Source organism: Diadema antillarum, unplaced genomic scaffold, assembly GCF_040938485.1.
Source record: "Diadema antillarum isolate AM-2024a unplaced genomic scaffold, OU_Dant_1.0 seq00001666_RagTag, whole genome shotgun sequence".
Classification (NCBI taxonomy): domain Eukaryota; kingdom Metazoa; phylum Echinodermata; class Echinoidea; order Diadematoida; family Diadematidae; genus Diadema; species Diadema antillarum.
Window position 1 is genome coordinate 356,839 of NW_027272364.1, and position 19,952 is coordinate 376,790.

The 19,952-nt window shown below is 38.1% G+C and overlaps 1 protein-coding gene across 1 annotated transcript in view; it reads right to left on the minus strand.

The window, feature by feature from the left end:
* Window positions 1-18,191: 18,191 nt before the first annotated feature.
* The window catches only part of LOC139711539 (uncharacterized), a 47,411-nt gene continuing 45,650 nt past the window's right edge, over window positions 18,192-19,952 (minus strand). The window contains exons 16-17 of the mRNA XM_071623415.1: window positions 19,446-19,548; window positions 18,192-18,997 (exon numbers count right to left, since the gene is read on the minus strand). Coding sequence (XP_071479516.1) covers window positions 18,975-18,997; window positions 19,446-19,548 — 126 coding nt within the window. The 3' untranslated portion in view covers window positions 18,192-18,974. The remainder of the gene's footprint in view (window positions 18,998-19,445; window positions 19,549-19,952) is intronic.

Here is a 19,952-nt window from a genome sequence, read left to right on the forward strand (position 1 = left end):
CGTTACCTCTGTCGCTGTACATCTCTGATAACCGCGGCTAATGGTCCGATGTCCTCGCGTACCTCGTTGGGTGCAGGGAGGTTTCCTCTCACCTCCCTGTTGGGTGCGGCCAGTAGCTGGTTTGCAATGACCTGAAGGGTTGGCCGGGAATTAACATCACGGGCAGTCCTCCTTATGGCCCCCCGGACCTGCAATATACCGGCGCGCGCCGGCATTGGTTCGTGGTTGTGTCCTACTTGGTCATCAGGGTTCCCGTATGCCGGTGGGCCATTAGTGGTGATCGCCCCACTGCATGGTGGACACTCCTTTGTTTCTCGCACTGCCATCTTATTCGACCGTCTTGCAGGTTTCTTTTACGAACGTAAGCATGCCCCCTAAACGATATTTTCACTCCACCTCGATTACTCTCAAAGATTTCCATTTTGGTCTAGTTCGACTGCGACATTGATAAGATATGTGCATATGCATGTGCCTTTTAAAAATCAAGACCGAAACCACGTGCTTGACTACAACATAAGGAACAATTACTCCTCCCAGGGTCGTCAATCTATTTTTAGATAAGGTGGGGTTTAAAAAAAACCCAAGAAATTCCAAACTACATTCTAATTCATTCCAATCTAAACTACTAATGATGGTGGTGGTGATGATAATGAAAATAAAAATAGTCATGTTAATAGAAATAATAAAAAAATGAGAAATTGGACAATAATGATAATAATATCGTTAATAATAATGATTTTAAGAGTGTTAATGAACGAGCACGTGCCTTAAAAAATCATAGACACGCGCTTGTATACATGCGAAGATAGTGTTCATTCTATCTTTCTTTTTCTCTTTCTCTTTCTTTCTCTTATTTTCTTTTTCTCTCTTTCTTTCCTCTTCATTTCTTTCTTCATTCATTTTCTTTCTTTCTCTCTCTCTTTCCCTTCCTTCCTTCCTCCCCTTCTTTCTTCATTCATTTTTACTTTATTTCTTTATTTCCTTCGTTCGTTCTTAGTTTCTTTCTTCTTCCTTTCTTTTTTTTCTCTGAATTCCTTCTTTCTTTTTACTCATTCTTTTTTTTTTCTATGTTTCTTTCTTTCTTTCTTTAATTCCTTCTTTCTTTGTATTCATTCATTCTTTCTTTTTTTCTTTTTTTTCTTCGATTTCTTTCTTTCTGGTATTTTTCTTTTATTCAGACTCACTTTCTCTGCGTCTTTCTACAGAAAGAACTTTTTTTCAGACTTACGATGGGCCCTCTTGATAAACAAAATAAGGAGAAATCTGTAGTTTTTTAATGACTATCTAATAATCATTATTTGAAGACGTCTCATACTTTCGTTCCCTATATATGTTATTCTGTTTCCTGAATTGTTTTCATCTCGACCGAACTTGTGCAGTTTTATTCTATAGACTTTTTGCTTTTGATCATACCTAGTTACCATGTGGCGTCACAGTGGGGAGGGGGGCAGGGGCTAGACTGCCCCAAATGAATTTCAAAAATTCCCAAGGGAAAATAAAAGGAGAGGAAAGAAGAAAGAAAGGGGAAGGGAAAGGGAAAAGAAAGAAGAGGAAAAATGAAGGAGGAAATGAGAAAGAAGAAAGGGAAAATATTTTTTTCCAAGGAAAATGTAATATAAAAGGAAAGAGAACAGAAAAAAAGCTAGAGTCCTTTTTACTCGTCCATCAGGGTTGCCGCACGCTGAGTGTCCATGACTGGCTATGGCTCCATTGCAATTGCTACTCCTTCGCTTCTTTGCCATAAATACTCTTTTTTGGAATGAAGCATGTTGTCAACAAATTACAAAAATGCGTTCAGCAGGAGCAAAACATATGCGAGAAACACAGTCCAAAGAATGCAAAGCAAAAGTTCTCCTCAAATTGGGATGTTTGAGCATAATTGTCACGGAAACCTCATACTTTTTGAACTGTACATCAACATAAAATCTAATGCCGATCGCAATGATTATCATATCAATGCGTGAGTAAGGGCATATTGCGCATGCATGCAGGTGGTCGATCTGTGTACGCATGTATTGTCAGCATCTGCAAACTTTTACAATGCTCTCCTTCTTATTCCTGTATTTTCGTTATTTATGGGTCAAATTTTTTCGTTCGAAATTTAAAACGGATGACCATAGAATTTCTCAATAGAATATGAAATTGAGAACTTTAGAAAGAATATAGAAAATTGTCCCCCCCCCCTCCCCTGAAGCTGTTACTGTATTACACATATTTCGCTGTTTTCATATTCTTTATCCTTCTGTTGTTCCTGATCTTGTTTGATGTTGCCTCAACTTTATCTCTCACAGGTTGCCGCTATGATCCTTGTGATCATCACTGGCCCACCTCTGCCTTTTGTCTGTTTATCTCTTGCTGTTACCCCCTTCCATGTAAATACATGTTTGGCTCCCTGCCCCTGACTTCTTATCCATCCCTTATGTTGTCATTGTCCTGTGTCATTAATCAACTGTGCTTGTTGTGTGTAGTCATATACATACATGTACATGTTATTGCTTTCCCTCAATCACGTTTGACAAATTGACTACGACAAAGACTCTACTGGGATACAAAGCTCACACCCTTTTCAACTTCAACATCTAACTTACATACCTTTTTTAGTCGTATTACTTCACTAACAATTATTTCACTCAACCTGATTATCTGAGTATCTAGAGAACTAAAATACACATTTAAGGCCTTTAAGAAAGAATACAGTTGAAAGTCAAATACTGTTCATGCAGCATTGCTGACATACAGAAGCCAGCATTTCAAGGCAGTAATATGAACAGCTTATATACAATATACCCTATTAGTATGTCATGAAATATTAGTAGTACGCAGTACTTATGTTCCTTTTTTTACAGTAACTTCCTTATAAGCTTTCTTCATCTAACACTTTTAAAATGGGGAAAGGAGACTGGGGAGGCTTCGTTACTCCTATAGAATATCAGTAAAATACTGATAATTTCATCTACAAAAAAAAAATGGAAAGAATGTCAGCAAAGATACAACTAATTTTCCTCTTTTTTGCATATTTTATTTAAGACAACATTTCCAACAAAGAGTAAAAAATTCAAACAAAAAGGGAAACAAGTTTTCACTAATCCTCTGCACTTTGCATTAAAACAAGTGTCTCTAATGCAATAGGCTGCTGTAAGATTTCTTGACTTTTAACTTCATTATTTGATTGGCTCTATATACCTTTTCGTTTTCTCTTAGCTGTACCTTCACCCAGTTTAGGAGTATGGTCACTGCCTGTTAGAATAAAGAGTAAAACATCCACATAATTAAAGCATGTTAAAACATTTTCCTTAGGTCTGTTAATATATTGATCACAGAAGGAATAGTCAAAGAAAATAGATTTTAGGCCTACAGTCACATTTTTTTCCTTCAAATAAATATGCCATGTAACAATGCAATGAATAAGTATCTTTCCATATATTTTTACTACGATAAACAAGGTATCACAAAAAATGCCATAAATCTCACATAACATTGGACTCTAAGTCTGCATACCCACATACATACATGTAGTATGGGCAACATGGGCTAAGTTGTGACAGATTTATGTCAAAGTCCAGTAGCAGTACTAAGAACAAGCATGATAATCAGATAATAAAAATATGTTGAGCTGTAACTTAAAAATCTACACTGTGAACCATAAGATTACAAAGTACAAGCTTGTACTTACTGCCTACCAAATCGACTTGTGTATCATCATCATCTCCACAGTCCACTATTCCACGATCATCATCTGCTGTTGACGAATAATGGTAAATGTACTGACAATTAACAACCAACTTAGGTACAGATATAGGACTTGTAAAATTTGGTACCAGTATCGTACCTGTATGTCCTTTGTAACACATATCAAAATGTTCCCCAATCACGAAAACAAGATCATCATACTTCTTGAATACCATGTACAGTTTTACATTATAACCAGGTATGACATCTTCACGTTTGTACGTACGACTGGATGAGCAGGGGGCCCTTTTGTCTTTGAATCACCATGATGAACTCTTGCAAAATGACGTATGAAGAGCCTCATATTACACAGTAAGCAGGTTTGGATGAGAGACCAAGCATAACTAAGCAATGCATGTTTATTTTCAACAAAACAGAACTCTAATTCTAGCCTGTGTAAAAGCTGATTTTATGACATGAAGGCTGAAGGTGTACAGTACTGCGCATACATGTACATGTAGCCATAGACACCAGTACTCAGTAGTAAGTATACGTAGTGCAGTGCATACGTATGTTAAGAATACGGCCCACGGGCCCACTTCAATAGTCATGTTGACCTACCAGTACCAGTAGTACCAAGTACAAGTTCCTCATCAGAATCTGTGTCCATTGGGGTCTCGCGCACCTCCACAGCCTCACCCGTCCCTGGGAGGGGAATCAGAAGCTCATCACGTTGGTCCCCAGCTTCAGCTGCCGCCCCTGCAGGTTCAGCCTCAGACTCGGCTGCATGAACGCCGCCGTCGCTTCTGGAACAAGGCTCCTCCGTACTCGAACGCGAAATAGCCGTCATGTTTTCACGAATACAGCCTTGCGGGGAAATGGCCGGCCTGTTTCCCAGAATTTCGTCCATTATTTCATAAAACTTCCCTGTAGGCTTTCTGTCGCGTCCACTGCGGTTCAAGTAGTCCTTTTCCTTTTTATACTCTGATTTAAGATTCTTAATTCTACTCTTAACTTGTTGAACTGTCTTTGTTATGCTACAAGCTGCAAGCTCTTTGCTCAGATTTTCATAAATCTTCTTCCCTTGAGTTGTAGTACTGGCAATCTGTTCGAACACGGCGTCTTCCCTCCACAGTGAAATCAATACGGCAACTTGCTCCTCTGTCCAGTGAGACATCTTGTATAAAGCTACCGCTGTAGTTGTGTAGTCCACTAAAGTGATTAGTGCACTTACTTTACGCACATCGAGCTCCTCGTCAACTGATCACAAAACAAGCACAAACTCACTCTAAATATTTAACAAAACACAGAAGATTTCTCTCAGGAGGTTCTGCCTAACGTTACTACAAGAAGAAGAAGATACAACCAGCATGAAAAGTACGAAGTACGGAGTAAACAAGTTCGAAGATGTAGAACATAAGGCAATGTAGCATGCAGGTAGTAGCTGTAAGATCGTAGAACCCACGCACGTGTGATCCTTATACGGTGAACTACAACGCATACTGTACTAGCGATGTTGTTTACAAACACACGCTGGCTCACCGGAAGCGCACATAGTATTATGGGAGCGAGAAAATTTCGGGCTGATGGAGACGCTCCCCAAAAAGCGCGCTATCTCACGAAATAGCACTCTAGCTCACGAACTAGACCAAGATTTTTGGGGAAAATTTCCTGATCAAATAGCGCGCTATTTGCGTCTTCACTACACAGATAGCGCGTTATTTTGACATCGGACTAGTTTGGTAACCGCAAGATAGCGCACTATTTCGAAACTTCGGGCTGATGAAGACAGGCCTTTTGAATGGTCTGCCACAGGCAGATATCCTTATCATGCTCCTACGTAATATGACAGCTGTTGTAGTCATTAAACCCTGGCTTGGCCTCCAGGTTTGCCATGCCTGAGTAGAAAGTTATTTTGCAATGGGCAAATACATATCCTCCCACTTCTCAAACGAGGACTCGTTAGGGGGGTATAGCACCCCATCAGCTTCGTTTGCCAATGGGGTCTCGTCTCAAATGGGGGTTTGATGGCATGACTGCATTCAAGAGATTGATTCAGATTATCAAGTTTTATGACATTTTCAACAACAAAGACCTGTGAACAACAAATGAATACAGTTTAAAAACATATACCCAATGATGAATTCAGCCATGTTCATACATTTTTTTTTTTTTTTGCGAGTAAATTGTTTTGTGGATTTACACTTGAGATGATTTAATGAAATCATTAGAAGTAAAAGAGAAGTTGTGACATCTTGACAATATTCGGATTAGCATACATACAAAGAGCTTGTGGGTCTAGCGCTCATTCTAGCACATGTAGTATTGCCAAATTTGGGGCATTTTTGTAAATTAAACAAAAGATGCTACCCCAGAGCCCTCTGGGGAGCTACACTCACCACTTGTACATCTGTAAGTCCCCACCCCATATAGATTTTCCGTCCAAGTTTAGTTAAAATCCGCTTGTCGGTTGTTTAGATGATGTTAAGAACTGGCAGAGCTCAAGCAAGGTCACAAGGAGAAGGATGTTTGGTAACTCGCTGCTATTTTGCGAGAGGGCGACACAAAAATATACGTGTAGGACTACACAAAACCTGCCGACAATAACGCATCTCTATAATAAATCATGTGTTCTGCTTGGTAGCATTGCATGCATTTTATACCATCAATCAATTAACGATACCATCAAATTTTCTTCACAAATAAAAACAATGGATGATAGCGCAAAACACTTCTTATCACTATAAATGGATAAATTACTCACGATTTCATAAAGATGGAGCGAACGCTTGTTAGAACTTCTGTTCTTTAACCTTTAGCAACTTTGTATTTTTTGCCAAGCGATCCACGCCGACCACCAACTCTCGTTTGCAAAAGTAAGTCCCAGAATACTGCTCTGTGATTGGTTAAAACGATGGTTTCAGTTGAGTCCACTGTTTCAGACCACCCCAAACAGTTGACTCAAAATCGTGACGTAGAAGACTGCTGAGAAACCATGGTTTCTGCTGAAAACACCTTTGTGAATCGCAAGTTGAAACCATGGTAAGCAGTCATGATCTATAAATTCACCATAAGAACCACCGTTGCGGGGTACGCTACCTGCCTAGCTGCCAGTGCACTGGGATGGCAGCTTGGACGGATCTCATATTCAAGTAATGTGACAGTACAGTACAGTGACGGGGCAATTGTTAGCGATTGCCCTGTCACTGTACAGGCATGCTAACCTGGAAACATTAAACTGCACATTACTTGAATATGAGACCATTCTGAAGTAAATAATATTCACACAACAATAGATATATAATGTACTCTTAAATGTATCCCACAAGGATGGGAACAATCATCCCCCAGCATTCCCACCAATTCCCACTGATCAGTTACTAGCCATCCCCTTTAATGCCTTGGTAGTAAAGAAGGCAATTGGTTGACACATACCATTTTAAATAAACCTTGAACTATTACTGTGCAGGCATGTGTGGCCACTTCAGTCTTTCTGGGATCATCCATCTTTTTCTTTGACATTTTGTTATGCTCGGCTAGTTCCTGGCTAACTTTGCCTACATCTTGTGTATCCAAAAAGTTGGACAGTTGAATTGGAGTACACAAGCCCAGACTTGATCTTCATCTCATCTGCAATAACAGATACATTACATTTGTAATTGAGTTGACTGGCAATGTCAAATTCAGCGTCTCCAGCTCATCATACTGTATTCCAATTTTTGGTGTGGCATGGTTGCAATACTTTCTTCCTAGGAAGGATTTCAGAATACCACCCTAGGACTCTTACCACACAACTTCAATTTAACTTAACAACTCAAGCGCTTAGCACGGCTGGCCATGTTCAAGTAAGGTCAAGAGGCCTGGGACCGGGCTAGTGTATGTAACGTGTAGCCTAAAGGAAAGCGCACACTACAAGACTTTCGGTCGCACGACTCACTGACTTTGGATCTGAAATAAATCAGCATGTGCAAAATAGTCTGTATGTGCTTTTTTCTTTCAGATCCAAAGTCAATATATAAAAAAAATCAAACGACTGAAAATCAACTTTCTCGCGGGGGATCATTTGCTTTCTTGCGGGAGACCAACCACACTGCCTACGGACCGTCCAAGTTGGACAGCTCCATGGGAGCTTTCCTGAAGCAAGTTTGTGTACTGTCACAGAAAGATAAATATTCCTTTAAGATATAATTGGGAGTTCACTAACTAGGTTTGAAGACGGCAACATTTGTGTTTTGGTGACAATCATGAATAGGCGCCTACACAAAACAATAATTAACTCGGATTCCAGTAAATGATATAACAGTTCACCATGATTTTAAAGAAGATTTCCTTACAAGAAGTATTTATGACAATCTAGGCTCACAATAATCATGGTTTAAGAATGTTGGTATGTTTTTATACGAGAAAATAAAAAGGAAAGGCATCATATACAAATACGTAAATTAGGATGATGCATTATTTTTATTGACATGAAATGATTTTGTTCTTTTCTCATTCACAATCGGTGTATGAACACTGTCGCGGGGGACAATACACAAATTGCACGCTCATCACCATTTTTTTTTCAGACACACCAAACTATGAAAACACGACTCGTTATCAACATGTTCAATTATGGAGCTCACCAAAAACAAACTCACAAAAAAAAAACAGGGACGTAGTTATTTGTGAATGAATATATACATTGATCTTTATTCAATCTCACATGCCATTTATCGGGTATGTAGGTCGATCATTATGTTACGTTTCTGACACGCGATGGTGTCATGTCATGGTTTAAGGTCGATGAATATGGGTGTCATGTCATTGTTTAAGGTCGGTGAATGTGGGTGTCAAGTCATGGTTATAAGTTCAGGAAGTACAAGTCATTCCATTGTTTGTCTCATTTGCACTTGATGTCGCCTGTCGTTAACGGCAGCTGTCTCATCGGCAGTCAAGTCCTTCCTCTTGCGACGCAAGTACCGAGTGTGCTGGTCAATGGCCTTTACAGCCACCTTCCACATGGCCCCCTGTTGAGACCTGGGAACCCCAACCATGTTGAAGAAGTGGTAATATAGTGTCTGCACTACAGGTTGAGTCGCTGCCTGTCAGTCCATCCATTCACACTCTTCTCCAGTCATTCGTCGTCAGTGAAGAGAGGTTTCGACAGCTCTACAGCAATCTTGGTCAATGTCAATGCTCCAAAATCATGTCTGTCACTCTCTGGATCTTCTGATCCCATTCGAGAACACTCGAAATACTCTTTAGACAGAACAAAGTCTGCATCCAGGATTACGCCTCAGGTATCAGTTGACATGACTGCACCCACGCCTCAGCTGGATTTGAAACCATGGTGATGCCAGGTACCATCGAAGGATACTGCAACGTCTATGATATCATTATCAAGAGTCTTTGCCAAAATGATTCTTGGTGTTGGCCGCTTCCCGCCTACTGTACGGACATTTTACTTCCACTGTGAAATGGCCGTGGCAATCTCACTTGCCTATTGCATCAGGGGATGCTCCGAGGAATGCACATCTTGCAACAACCCAAGTCCAGTTTTATTGATGGAGACATTTACATGCTGTTTTTGTAGGGATGAGAGGTATGTGTTGATGGCCTTTTCTTCATTTGCATTCCCCCACTGTATTGCTGGATGATGTAACTCATGGATTGATGGATTACAGATTCTAGTTATAAGTGACATTGCAGGTGTGTTTTGGTTGGTGTGGAGTACTTCATGTGTGATGCTTGCTGTAATGCGACCTGTTCTTAAATCTTTCCATTCAGGTGACTGACTTTGGTTTACTGTTGTCTTTTCGATGTAATCAATCTGTTCTGACGTCAGTTGAGTGTTCATTAACTTGTCTATTTGATTGTTGATTTCTTGAGTCGAAGCAGCTGGAATGAAGTATGAATGAAGTGATAGTGGCAGGTATACAACAGCTGGTACTGCCTTTGAGGAGTGATATTTCTCAGAGTATTTATGAAACCCTGCTTACCCTCATCTCACACCACCTACTGTTAACCGGGTAGCAATGCATCCAACCATTACCAAGCTGAAGCCTGTATGTGACTATGACACAGTAAGATCTGAGCTAGGTCAAAGTTGATACTTTAAAATCTACATTTGACTGCAAAAATGGCTCCTTTAACACTTGGTGTCATGACTTTTTTCTTTTATTTTCATGCCAAAGTCCTCTTGCTTAAATTCAAAGTATCCAAGTATCCAACAGAGTGAGCATGACGTAATCAACTGAACTGAGCTCATAGACTCGTTCATGGACTCCTACTATAGTGTGGAGAAGACATGGCGCAGATAATCAGAATGATTTAAAAGCGCCAATAAACCAAAAAGAAATATATATATATATATATATATACAAAATATTGTGTGGCTGCCACTTTCTCACATCTACACCCAAACAATTTTTCTTTGTTCATGTATCTCCTGAACTGTTTGTCCAAATGTGCCCTAATTTTGTGTGCATATTGAAGTTGACCTGACACATGTATCTCAAGATAACTTCGAGTTCATACAGTATGTCATCCCTTGGTTGTGTTAATGAGAGGTAAAATTGAAGTGTTAGAGACTACGATTCTGTGTATTCTGATACCAGCATGCTTTTCTAAATGTATTGTTTTCACATGTGATTACCCAGTTCAAAGCTTCGATGTTTTATGTTTTCTTGTGTGATGTTTTAAAAAAGAAATTGAAGGTTTATCAGTGTGCCTCCAGATTCCCTTTAAAGAAATAATAAATAGGGATATTACAAAATCAGCATATTTTTGAATGGTAAATTAGCAATGTCATAAACCTACTTCTGCTGTGAAAGTGTTACTCACTATTGGCCTATATACATGATCTTATATCACTCATATCAAATGAGAAAAAGACTTATGATAGAACATCCAGTGGCAAAAATGCACAGCCCAGTCTTCTATGTCCTGGCTTTCATAAAGTACAGCAGTGAAGTTGTACCAGTATGTTTTTATGTATGAAGCATGATCATTTGATGAGTTTTTAAGCTTTTTTTTTTTCTATGCCTCCACCACAAAGTGTCGATGTGAAGGCCTTGGAACATGCATACACTTGGATTAATACTAGGTATACATGTGTTACTGCACAATATAATTTTATGGGGAAAGACTTGGGCCGTTGGGGTCAAAGGTCAAATGAAAGTGTAAAAATATCACTATTTTCTCATATTTTGAAAATAGCTTAAAATCTTGTTATGAAAATTTGGATATTACCAGTTACTACCAGTTGTGATTGCAGAAAGTTGTGGGCCGTGGGGTCAAATGGCAAGGGTCAAATGTCAAATGAAAATTTTCAAGTTCCCAATACTTACTCTCTGAAACAATTTAGCTATGCAAGTGAAACCTAGTTCAAGGAATGTATATGCCTCACATTGTCAAGAGACCTCTTGAGAAAAGATTATGAGGTGGTTGTGACATATCAGTCGCCTTAGAGACATTTCTATTTATTTATATATATATTTTTGTAAAGATGATTCCTCACAGTGGACATTTGATAAAAGTGTGACTGAGTACCGTGCAGTAATGCAGGTCACTGACTCAAGTAGATCTGTGATCACAGTATGTCAATATTTGATACACATCCCAATTAATATGTGTAATGCATAGTAATGTATACCAGATCTGTGCATACAGGGCAGTTCTTTCAGAGTGTGTAAGGTGAAATCTGATGAAATAAAACATTCAAAATAATAAAACAAAGCAATCCCAAAGTGCTTCAAGTGCAGTTTGTTTGCTGGTCTAAATTCTGAATGCTTGATATGTACATCTGTATTTTTTGTTTGTGTAATTGTAACACGACAAGATTTATTTTTAAGCTGTAATATTACATGTATAACAAATATCCCAACCATAATTGCACCCCTCCCCTCCCCCCCCCCCCCCCCCGCAAAAAAAAAAAGAAAAAAAAGAAAAGAAATCCACTTGTTCACATTATTATTACATGTGTATGAAGTGTTAACCCTAATCAGGCTGGGCTTTTTTGGCTATGCTAAGACAGGTGCAATCGTGACGAAATTTGGCATGCATGACATCCACGTCATAATCTACAAGATTATGCCATGATGTTTTTTGAAACAATCAATTTTTGATTTTAATTAATTATGCAAATTAAGCTCAAGATCATATTTTAGCCTAATTAAAAGCATTGAGAGCCTACTTTTTGGTCTGTAAATCTGTGTAGGCATATTCAACATTTGCACATCACCAAAACTTCCAAAAGTCATTCCAATTCTTATGTATTTTATTGTTTTCAGAATTTCTTATGTATTTATTTGTTTTTCAACTTTTGTTTTTTTTTCTTTGTTTTTTCATTGTAAATTGTCACTGACCACGTTTCTACCATGATAAGCATAAAATTAATCAATGAAAGTGATCAATTGGAAAAATAATCAGGTTTTTATGACTTTCATGACAGAGCACTGTTTTCCATAGGAAATGTACACAAAATCACAAAATTGTGCCAGTTTTGGGGCGACATGCCATTTCAAAAATGGGCGTGGCTTCGTAAAAGTATGCACAGACGTTGCAAATTTGGTCTCAAAAGTTGCGAGAGACTTGAACAAAGAAAGTCAAGAAGCCTTGCGACGAGGTCTTCTCGCGTTACAGAATTATAGCGCAAAACGTCGAGGGGGGGGGGGGCGGATTCTGCCCCCCCGGCCCCTTTAGGGTTAAGGCATGTGTCTGTTGTACGTGTACACGTGTATGTTGCCATACTGTATACATATAAACTTGAAAATGATGGCAAACACATCTCTATACATGGAGGTACATTTTGTATGTGTATGTTGGTGTTTTGTGTTAAAGATAATAACAAGTTTTGGTACCTCAAAAGTTTCCTTGAATTTCCTTGTCTTAGTTTGTGTTTCAGGGTAAAGTACCTTTCACGTAACTAACACTGTGAGACTTACTCGCCCCAAAGTGCTCTCATGTCTTAGTAATCATGCAATTAACTGCGACCAGCAGCCCCATACGCATAGCGACCAGCAGTCCCATACGCATAGCGTAATCGGGCTTCGCATTGTAGCATTCAGGATCATGACAGATTTAGTATCGCAGGGTAAATGTCAACTTAAAATCCCAAAAATTCTTCAATTTGAAGACTTACCAATTAAGTTGAAGTATTGAAAACAGGCTTCGGGCAACGTTTGGTTCTGCCTATAGTCCCTTTCTGTTCGAATTGATGACTGAATGCGACTCGGTCAACAGGACCTTGGGAGAGCTACATACATTGAATACTACAGCCAGTGCATGCGAACACATCACATGCGCGCAAATTTCAAATCCATGAACGGATAAGATGTTTGTGTGCGCATGCGCTGGCCGTAGTATTCAGTGTATGTAGCTCTCCCAAGGTCCTCTCGACCGAGTCACATTCAGTCATCAATTCGAACAGAAAGGGACTATTGGCAGAACCAAACGTTGTTCGAAGCCTATTTTCAATACTTCAACTTAATTGGTAAGTCTTCAAATCGAAGAAATTTTTGGATTGTAATTTGACATTTACCCGCGATACTAATTCTGTCATGATCCTGAATGCTACAATGCGAAGCCCCATTACGCTATGAGTATGGGGCTGCTGGTCGCAGTTAGCTATGCGTACAATTGGCTGCACGCTGCTGGTCGCAGTCAGTGGTTTCGTACAATAGTTATCGCAAGGTACCGCGACGGCTCTGGTACAAAACCATTATTGTATGATTACTAAGACATGAGAGCACTTTGGGGCGAGTAATTCTCACAGACAACGTACTTTAACCTGAAATGCAAACCAAGACTAGGAAATTCAGGGAAACTTTTGAGGTACCAAAACTTTTTATTATCTTTAAGTATTCATACACATGTAGTCTTAAGCATTTTATATTTTCCCTTTTTTTCAGCCATATATATGTATATATATATATATACACATATATAAATAAATAAATAAATAGATATATATATATATATATATTATATATATATCTACACTCACACAAAAATACACACCTTTACAGTATACACCATATGTGACCCTGCATCACAAAACCAACAAAAAGTCTCCAGACATGGATTTTTAGTTGAGGGCAGATTCTGAAAGAGCAGACTCTAAGCTTTACAATGATATACATATTATATAACTCATTTCAAATGGACTCTCTTAATCTATCTAAATAACGGAAAGAAAGCACAAAATCTGGAAAAGTGTGATCTGAGAAAAGAGGCTCTGAAGTACATGGTCTATTCAAGCTGTTAACCTTTACCAAGCTGTGATCGCTGTGCAATGAATGGGACAAAAAAAAAAAAGGAATGTAAACCACTGTAGCAACACAAATGAAGGGACTATCAGATTATGCTGAAATTGTGCATGCTGTATTAACACAATCTGTCTATAAATAATGCCAACTTTCAAAGCAGTAGCATTATCCTTTCAAAAGTTATTAGAGTTAAATCGTAAGTGAAGAGTGTGCACAGGATTTTCAAGAAATGAAAAGGGACCTCTAAGACATACCTGTCATGATCACACTACTCTATAGACAAAAAAAAAAAAGGTTGTAGAAAAACTGCTGAAGACACACTTTCATTTCATTTGGTAGAAGAATAGCTCTATGATAAACTCAAGATTGACTTGGCTGACCGGTTTCACCATTTTTTAGTCCTCACATAAAATCAAGGGGTGCAACTTTTTGTTGGTTTTGTGATGCGCACAGTCACAAATATTTTATGAGTCTACATGTATTTATCCTTTTTGGTGAATTGGGACTTCCCGAAAATTTTGTGAGTACATGTAGTTAAATTTGCGATTGCCAAGTACAGAATGGAAGGGAGACATGTACATGTGCATGCACCTCCCATTCATGTCACGGTCAGAGTAAATAAATTTGCATGCCGAGTAATTCATGAATAGCACCCAACTGGCAAAATTTGTGAAAATAAAAACCTCACAAAATATACAGCCTGTACAGTACATATTCCTGTCGAAGAACCACTGTACTGGGGCTTCGATCTGGTAGTTAACATCAGATAATAAAGGTCGCATGTTCACAGTCTCCAGCTAACACAGACATCAGGAAATTAAATCCAGTGATACAACAGAAACTTCCCATCTCACCAATCTGTTGTTTGATTTTATTTTATGATATAATGCAATGAAAACATTTCTTATATACAAGGACAGAAGGTCACTGAGATCGACACACACAAGATGCATGTACACTACACAGCATGGTTAGAATACAAAGTCACTTCGTTCTCACTGATGGTAAATGATAAATGTGATCTTCAGCTTGCAGTTTGGAGTGGATTCCTATAAAGTGGACAAAAAAAAAAAAAATGGCGCACGATATTTCCACTGATATTTTGTCATTACTTCTGACAATAAGGTCAAAATTCAAGGCACTCGTGTTTTACAGATCAACCCCAAAAGCCAAGAATGAATAACTTTGCTCTGAGATTCCCGCTTCACAGTACTGTATCAATCACAATGCTAGAAAACAAACAAACAAACAAAAAACTTGTGTAAAAAAGTTTTCTCTCTTCTGTATATTGTGAGAAAATATATAAATTGGTACACTGTGATTGATAATTTTCTGATTGTAGCACAAAAAGGAATGGATGTTTTTTTTTTTTTTTCCCCTTTCTCTGTCAAAAAACATACTCGCAGCCAAAACATCCTAATAAAGTGGCTCAATTGAATATCAAATTGTACGGTTGGAAGTCACAATTTCAATGGGAATGCATGAACAAATATCGAAGGATCAAACTCAACCTCATCACCTGTACACTGGGAAAGAATACATATTGACATGTCTATGAAAAAAAAAAGGTGCAGTATATTGTATGTAAGTGTAGTTCTATTCCCTTAGAAATATATCAAAATATTGACTGGTTAAGCAAAGAGCACTACATGTATCATACTGATTATTTTCTGACTTGAGGCTCAAGTTTGCATTGTGCATCTTTCTTACATTTCTTTCGATCTCTTGGCAAAACGTGGTTAAGTACAAACCAACATGATTGGTTGATTATCTTTCACGCATGGACATTTCGTTGGTGGTTGGAATACAATGATGGAAGACTTTACAGAATCTACACTACAAAGAGCATGGATCAGGACTTCATACAAACATTCATACACAATTATACTGACATGCCTTTGAAAAATCAAACTATCACAACATGAGAGAGGGAGAGATATGTACAAATTGATAAAGAAATATACACAAGTAAAAATCTACCTCAATAATATGTTAATATATAATTTCACTTCTGTGATTAACACCCAATTGCAATTTTTGTGGATGTGATGAGTTTTACAAATGAATAAAAAAAAACACACAAAAGAACTCAAAATCCCTCTATACATAACAATATCCATTGGTAGCACTAAAACACAAAATATAATAATGGTGTGGTTTTTCTTTTCACACTGATCACACACGATATACAGTCATGGATAATGTGAATAAGTGGATATTTGACCTTCATTTCCCATAAATATTGAGCTATTTAAGCTTGATTGCTGAGCCAAATTCAAAACATAAGCTGGTGAATGTCATGTCTAACATACCTTCACAATGTCTCTACTTTCATTAAAACACATCAAATTGGATACATTGCTCAATTTGCAAAGCAAATCTGTACAAACAAATGCTGTAAATCAATATTTCCAACCACCCACTACAATACACTACTACTTCTTTAAATCAACACTTTCTTGCAACTTCACATACACAGAATCATCAAAACTATATAAAAACCAATATAGTCATAAAAAATGACAAACTTTACCGAAACTGTTTTCTCAAATGCAACACTTTGCAAAATAAACATGTAATTGATAAATAGAAACATAACTATTATCCATATCAGAGGCCAATTTCAAACATATGTCTGCAATTGTTTCAAGTTATGATAATTGCACTTATCACAGCTCAGAACTGAAATGAGGCTGATAGATGGTTGCCATGGTAACTGCAACTATTCTAACTCACAATAATTGCAAACACCTTTATGAAATAGCCCTCTTAACTAATATTACACCATGCCATATATATATTTTTTCTTGGTTTTGTACACATCATCCCTTGTGCTATTCATTAAATGATAAATTGCTACCACTACAGGAAATTGATGAAAAAAAAAGTACAAAGCTTTGGCTTTTCTCATAAAGGATGAAGAATACAGACTGGGATATTCAACTATCCAAGGTATCAATAATTTGCTTGCGATATGAATACCCACTTGCACAAAGGTAAGCTACCTTCTGAATACTTAATACGTGCTTCTCATTCTGGTTATACAACATAGCTCCTTCAGGTGGAGTGAATATGTAAAGGAGGTATCTATGACTGTGCCCACATCAGGAAGTGACAGCAAGAACAATTCTGAGACTGCAATGCATGGTGTGTGTAATCAGCATCAACACACACTCTGAGTCAGCAATCTCAGTGCCAAAAGCTGGTATAATCTGTTCAGTGTCTAGATAATTATGGAAATCTTTTTTTTTTTAAGGAATATCTCAGGACTATGTGACATAGGATTACCCTACGTCTGCATGGCATGTGACCCACATAAGGGTCATCATATCCTACATGACCGTTCATATCACTGCATGTTTTTGTGAGTACAGGCAACAATTTTCATGTTTTTCAAGAACTCTGGAAGGTGCTAAAAACCCACCTGCTAATTTGCCGAGGGCAAAAATTCACAGACAGCTAAGGACTATGAATGGGCCCTTGATACCCATTTGGTCAAGTTGGAGACCACTTGCAATCAAAATACAAAGAGTAAGATGTGACCACTGTTTACAAAACTCTTTAAAAATTTCCATTCATGACATAGCTACCCCACGTAGCATCATTGTATAAAGTGACAAAAGCCAGGAAATTATGAGATCTGAATACAAGTCATGAATACAGGACAATGTCAGCACATAGATACTCTGCGGGACTTGGCAGACTCCTATTACACCTGACACTGAAAATGACAATTGGCAGTTCAGCATATTCAACCTTAATAAAATGCATTATTCAACTCAAAGCAGGCTGTCATGATTTTTATGATGACTAAAAGTACTTCAATGCTGGAATATTGTGGATAAAGCATTGAGATATTAGCTCCACGGACAAGACAAGTCACAAAATTTCCAAACATCATGTAAACATGTAAAGGCAACAAGGTATAAAGTACACTTCAATTCTTTACTATAGACACAGGATACGATTTGGTCAGTCTGAATAAAGGAAATATGCAGGCCCGAATTCACAAAAGCAGCTTAAATCAAATCCATGGTTTAAATCTATGGACTAAAACAAGCACGATATAAGTACATGTTGGTGCACGTCCATTATTAGATGTCTGTTGACATAGGTGATATGTCATGTGCATTTATGCAATCAGGATTGGCATAAACCACAGACTAGATTTAAACTGCCTTTGAGAATTCCTGCCATAAGGTTGTTGTTGGGTTTTTAGCATCATGAAATGAAATGAGGAATGAGCTAGATTCAACTGAGCTTTCACTCATAGAATGTGCTGAAGTGTGTAAAACAAAGTACCTCTTTTGATAATACAACTTTGTGCTAAACGGATTCCATTCATCAAATACACTACAAATGTTGGGAGGTCATATTGGGTACTACTCCTGCCTAATGAATACACACTGGATTTCAGTCGATATATGAAAAACATTGTAGTTTGCAGCCACTTGGACAAAAATTACACTACACAACAAACAGACAAAAAGCCAACTGGATGCTGACACATCCACAAATCTCAAATTTGCACCTCACCATGTATAAACTTTTACCACGCCCATCCTTAACAAAAAAAAAATCAGTCAATCAAAAACCACTCAGAATCTTGCATGTTTATGATTTGAGAGTGCAATTTTACTGATGTTCATTGGAACTTTCACATTAATGACTTATTTCCATAATGATGAAATGTGTGCAGACTTTGTACTTCTATCTGTCGACGGAAGAAAACAGCTGTGAATGTGTTAGTGTTGATGACTTTCCAACGGCACGAAACCTACGTGTTCTACTAGTTAACTCCTAATACCTTATAACTGGCAAAGAAACACCTGGCTGAGAATACATCTTCTAAACATGTGAAAGTTCTTTCTGAAATAAGCATACATTTGTGTGTCTCACATTTGCACCATCACACACATGTTAAAAAACAGGACTCTGTGTCCCTCGCTCTCATTCTTTTCTCAGTCGATCTAGACTATCCTCGCAGCCTTCTCACTCCTTGAGGGCGCCCTTTCCTTCTTCTTTAACTCCAGCTGCCTCGCTCAGTGTTTTCTGTCATACTTCTGTGAACTCGAAGCCTGCCAACAAGAAATTAAAATGTGGGATGTGTAGAAACAATGGTTATTGGAACTGAACCTTATGAGATATATAGTCATAATTTGAAGCCAGAGGGCAAATTTAACTTGGATGAAAAAGTGATTGCAATAAATCAATGCTCTTCGCATTTTTAAAGAAAGATGATGCAGCAGTGACTCAATGACTTGATTGCACTAATCTAATGTGATTTTAATAAGTCATCCATCTTTCCACTATAAATGAACAGTACACCATCAGCGACTGAATACAATGTGAATGGTATGGCTGTTATCCCCACCAGTTTCTCTTCTATAAATATGGTGCTGCTTTTGAGATTGATATCTAGGTCAGTTTCATTCTCAAACTTGGAGAGGTGTGGGATTAAGACACTGCGAGGCAAGACAAGACTTGGGTGAATGTGGGGGGGGGGGGGGGGGGGGGGGGCCTTACCGGCATCGTTGCTGTAGCAGTTTTGGCAGTGTAGCTTGTTGGCTCGGATCCGAACGTCAGTGCCCTTAGTTCCATTTCCGAGCTGGATGTTGCAGACGCAGCACTGTGGGCACACAAAACAGTGTACATGGGTGAGGAAACTCGTCATGATGGATATTTCTCAAATATCTCTTCTTTAAACTTATAGGCAGGTAGTAACCTAGGAATGTTCACATAATGCTTTGATTTATGAAGACATTAAGTATGCTTCTATCAACAACATTCACTAGACACACTGTTGCTGAAATCTATGAGGGATACAGATTGAGATAGAGTTGAGCATTTGTATTTTTAAACAGCTTATGAAACATACGCAACAAATTTAGTGATTTCAAAATAAATTACTGACAAAACATGCAAACAAACCAAAAGATCTGGATTCCTTGGTAGTCAAACAAACCTAGAATTGCCTGAAATTTGCTTTTTTTATTTCTTTTCATGCAGGATATAAGATAGCTTACTTTTATT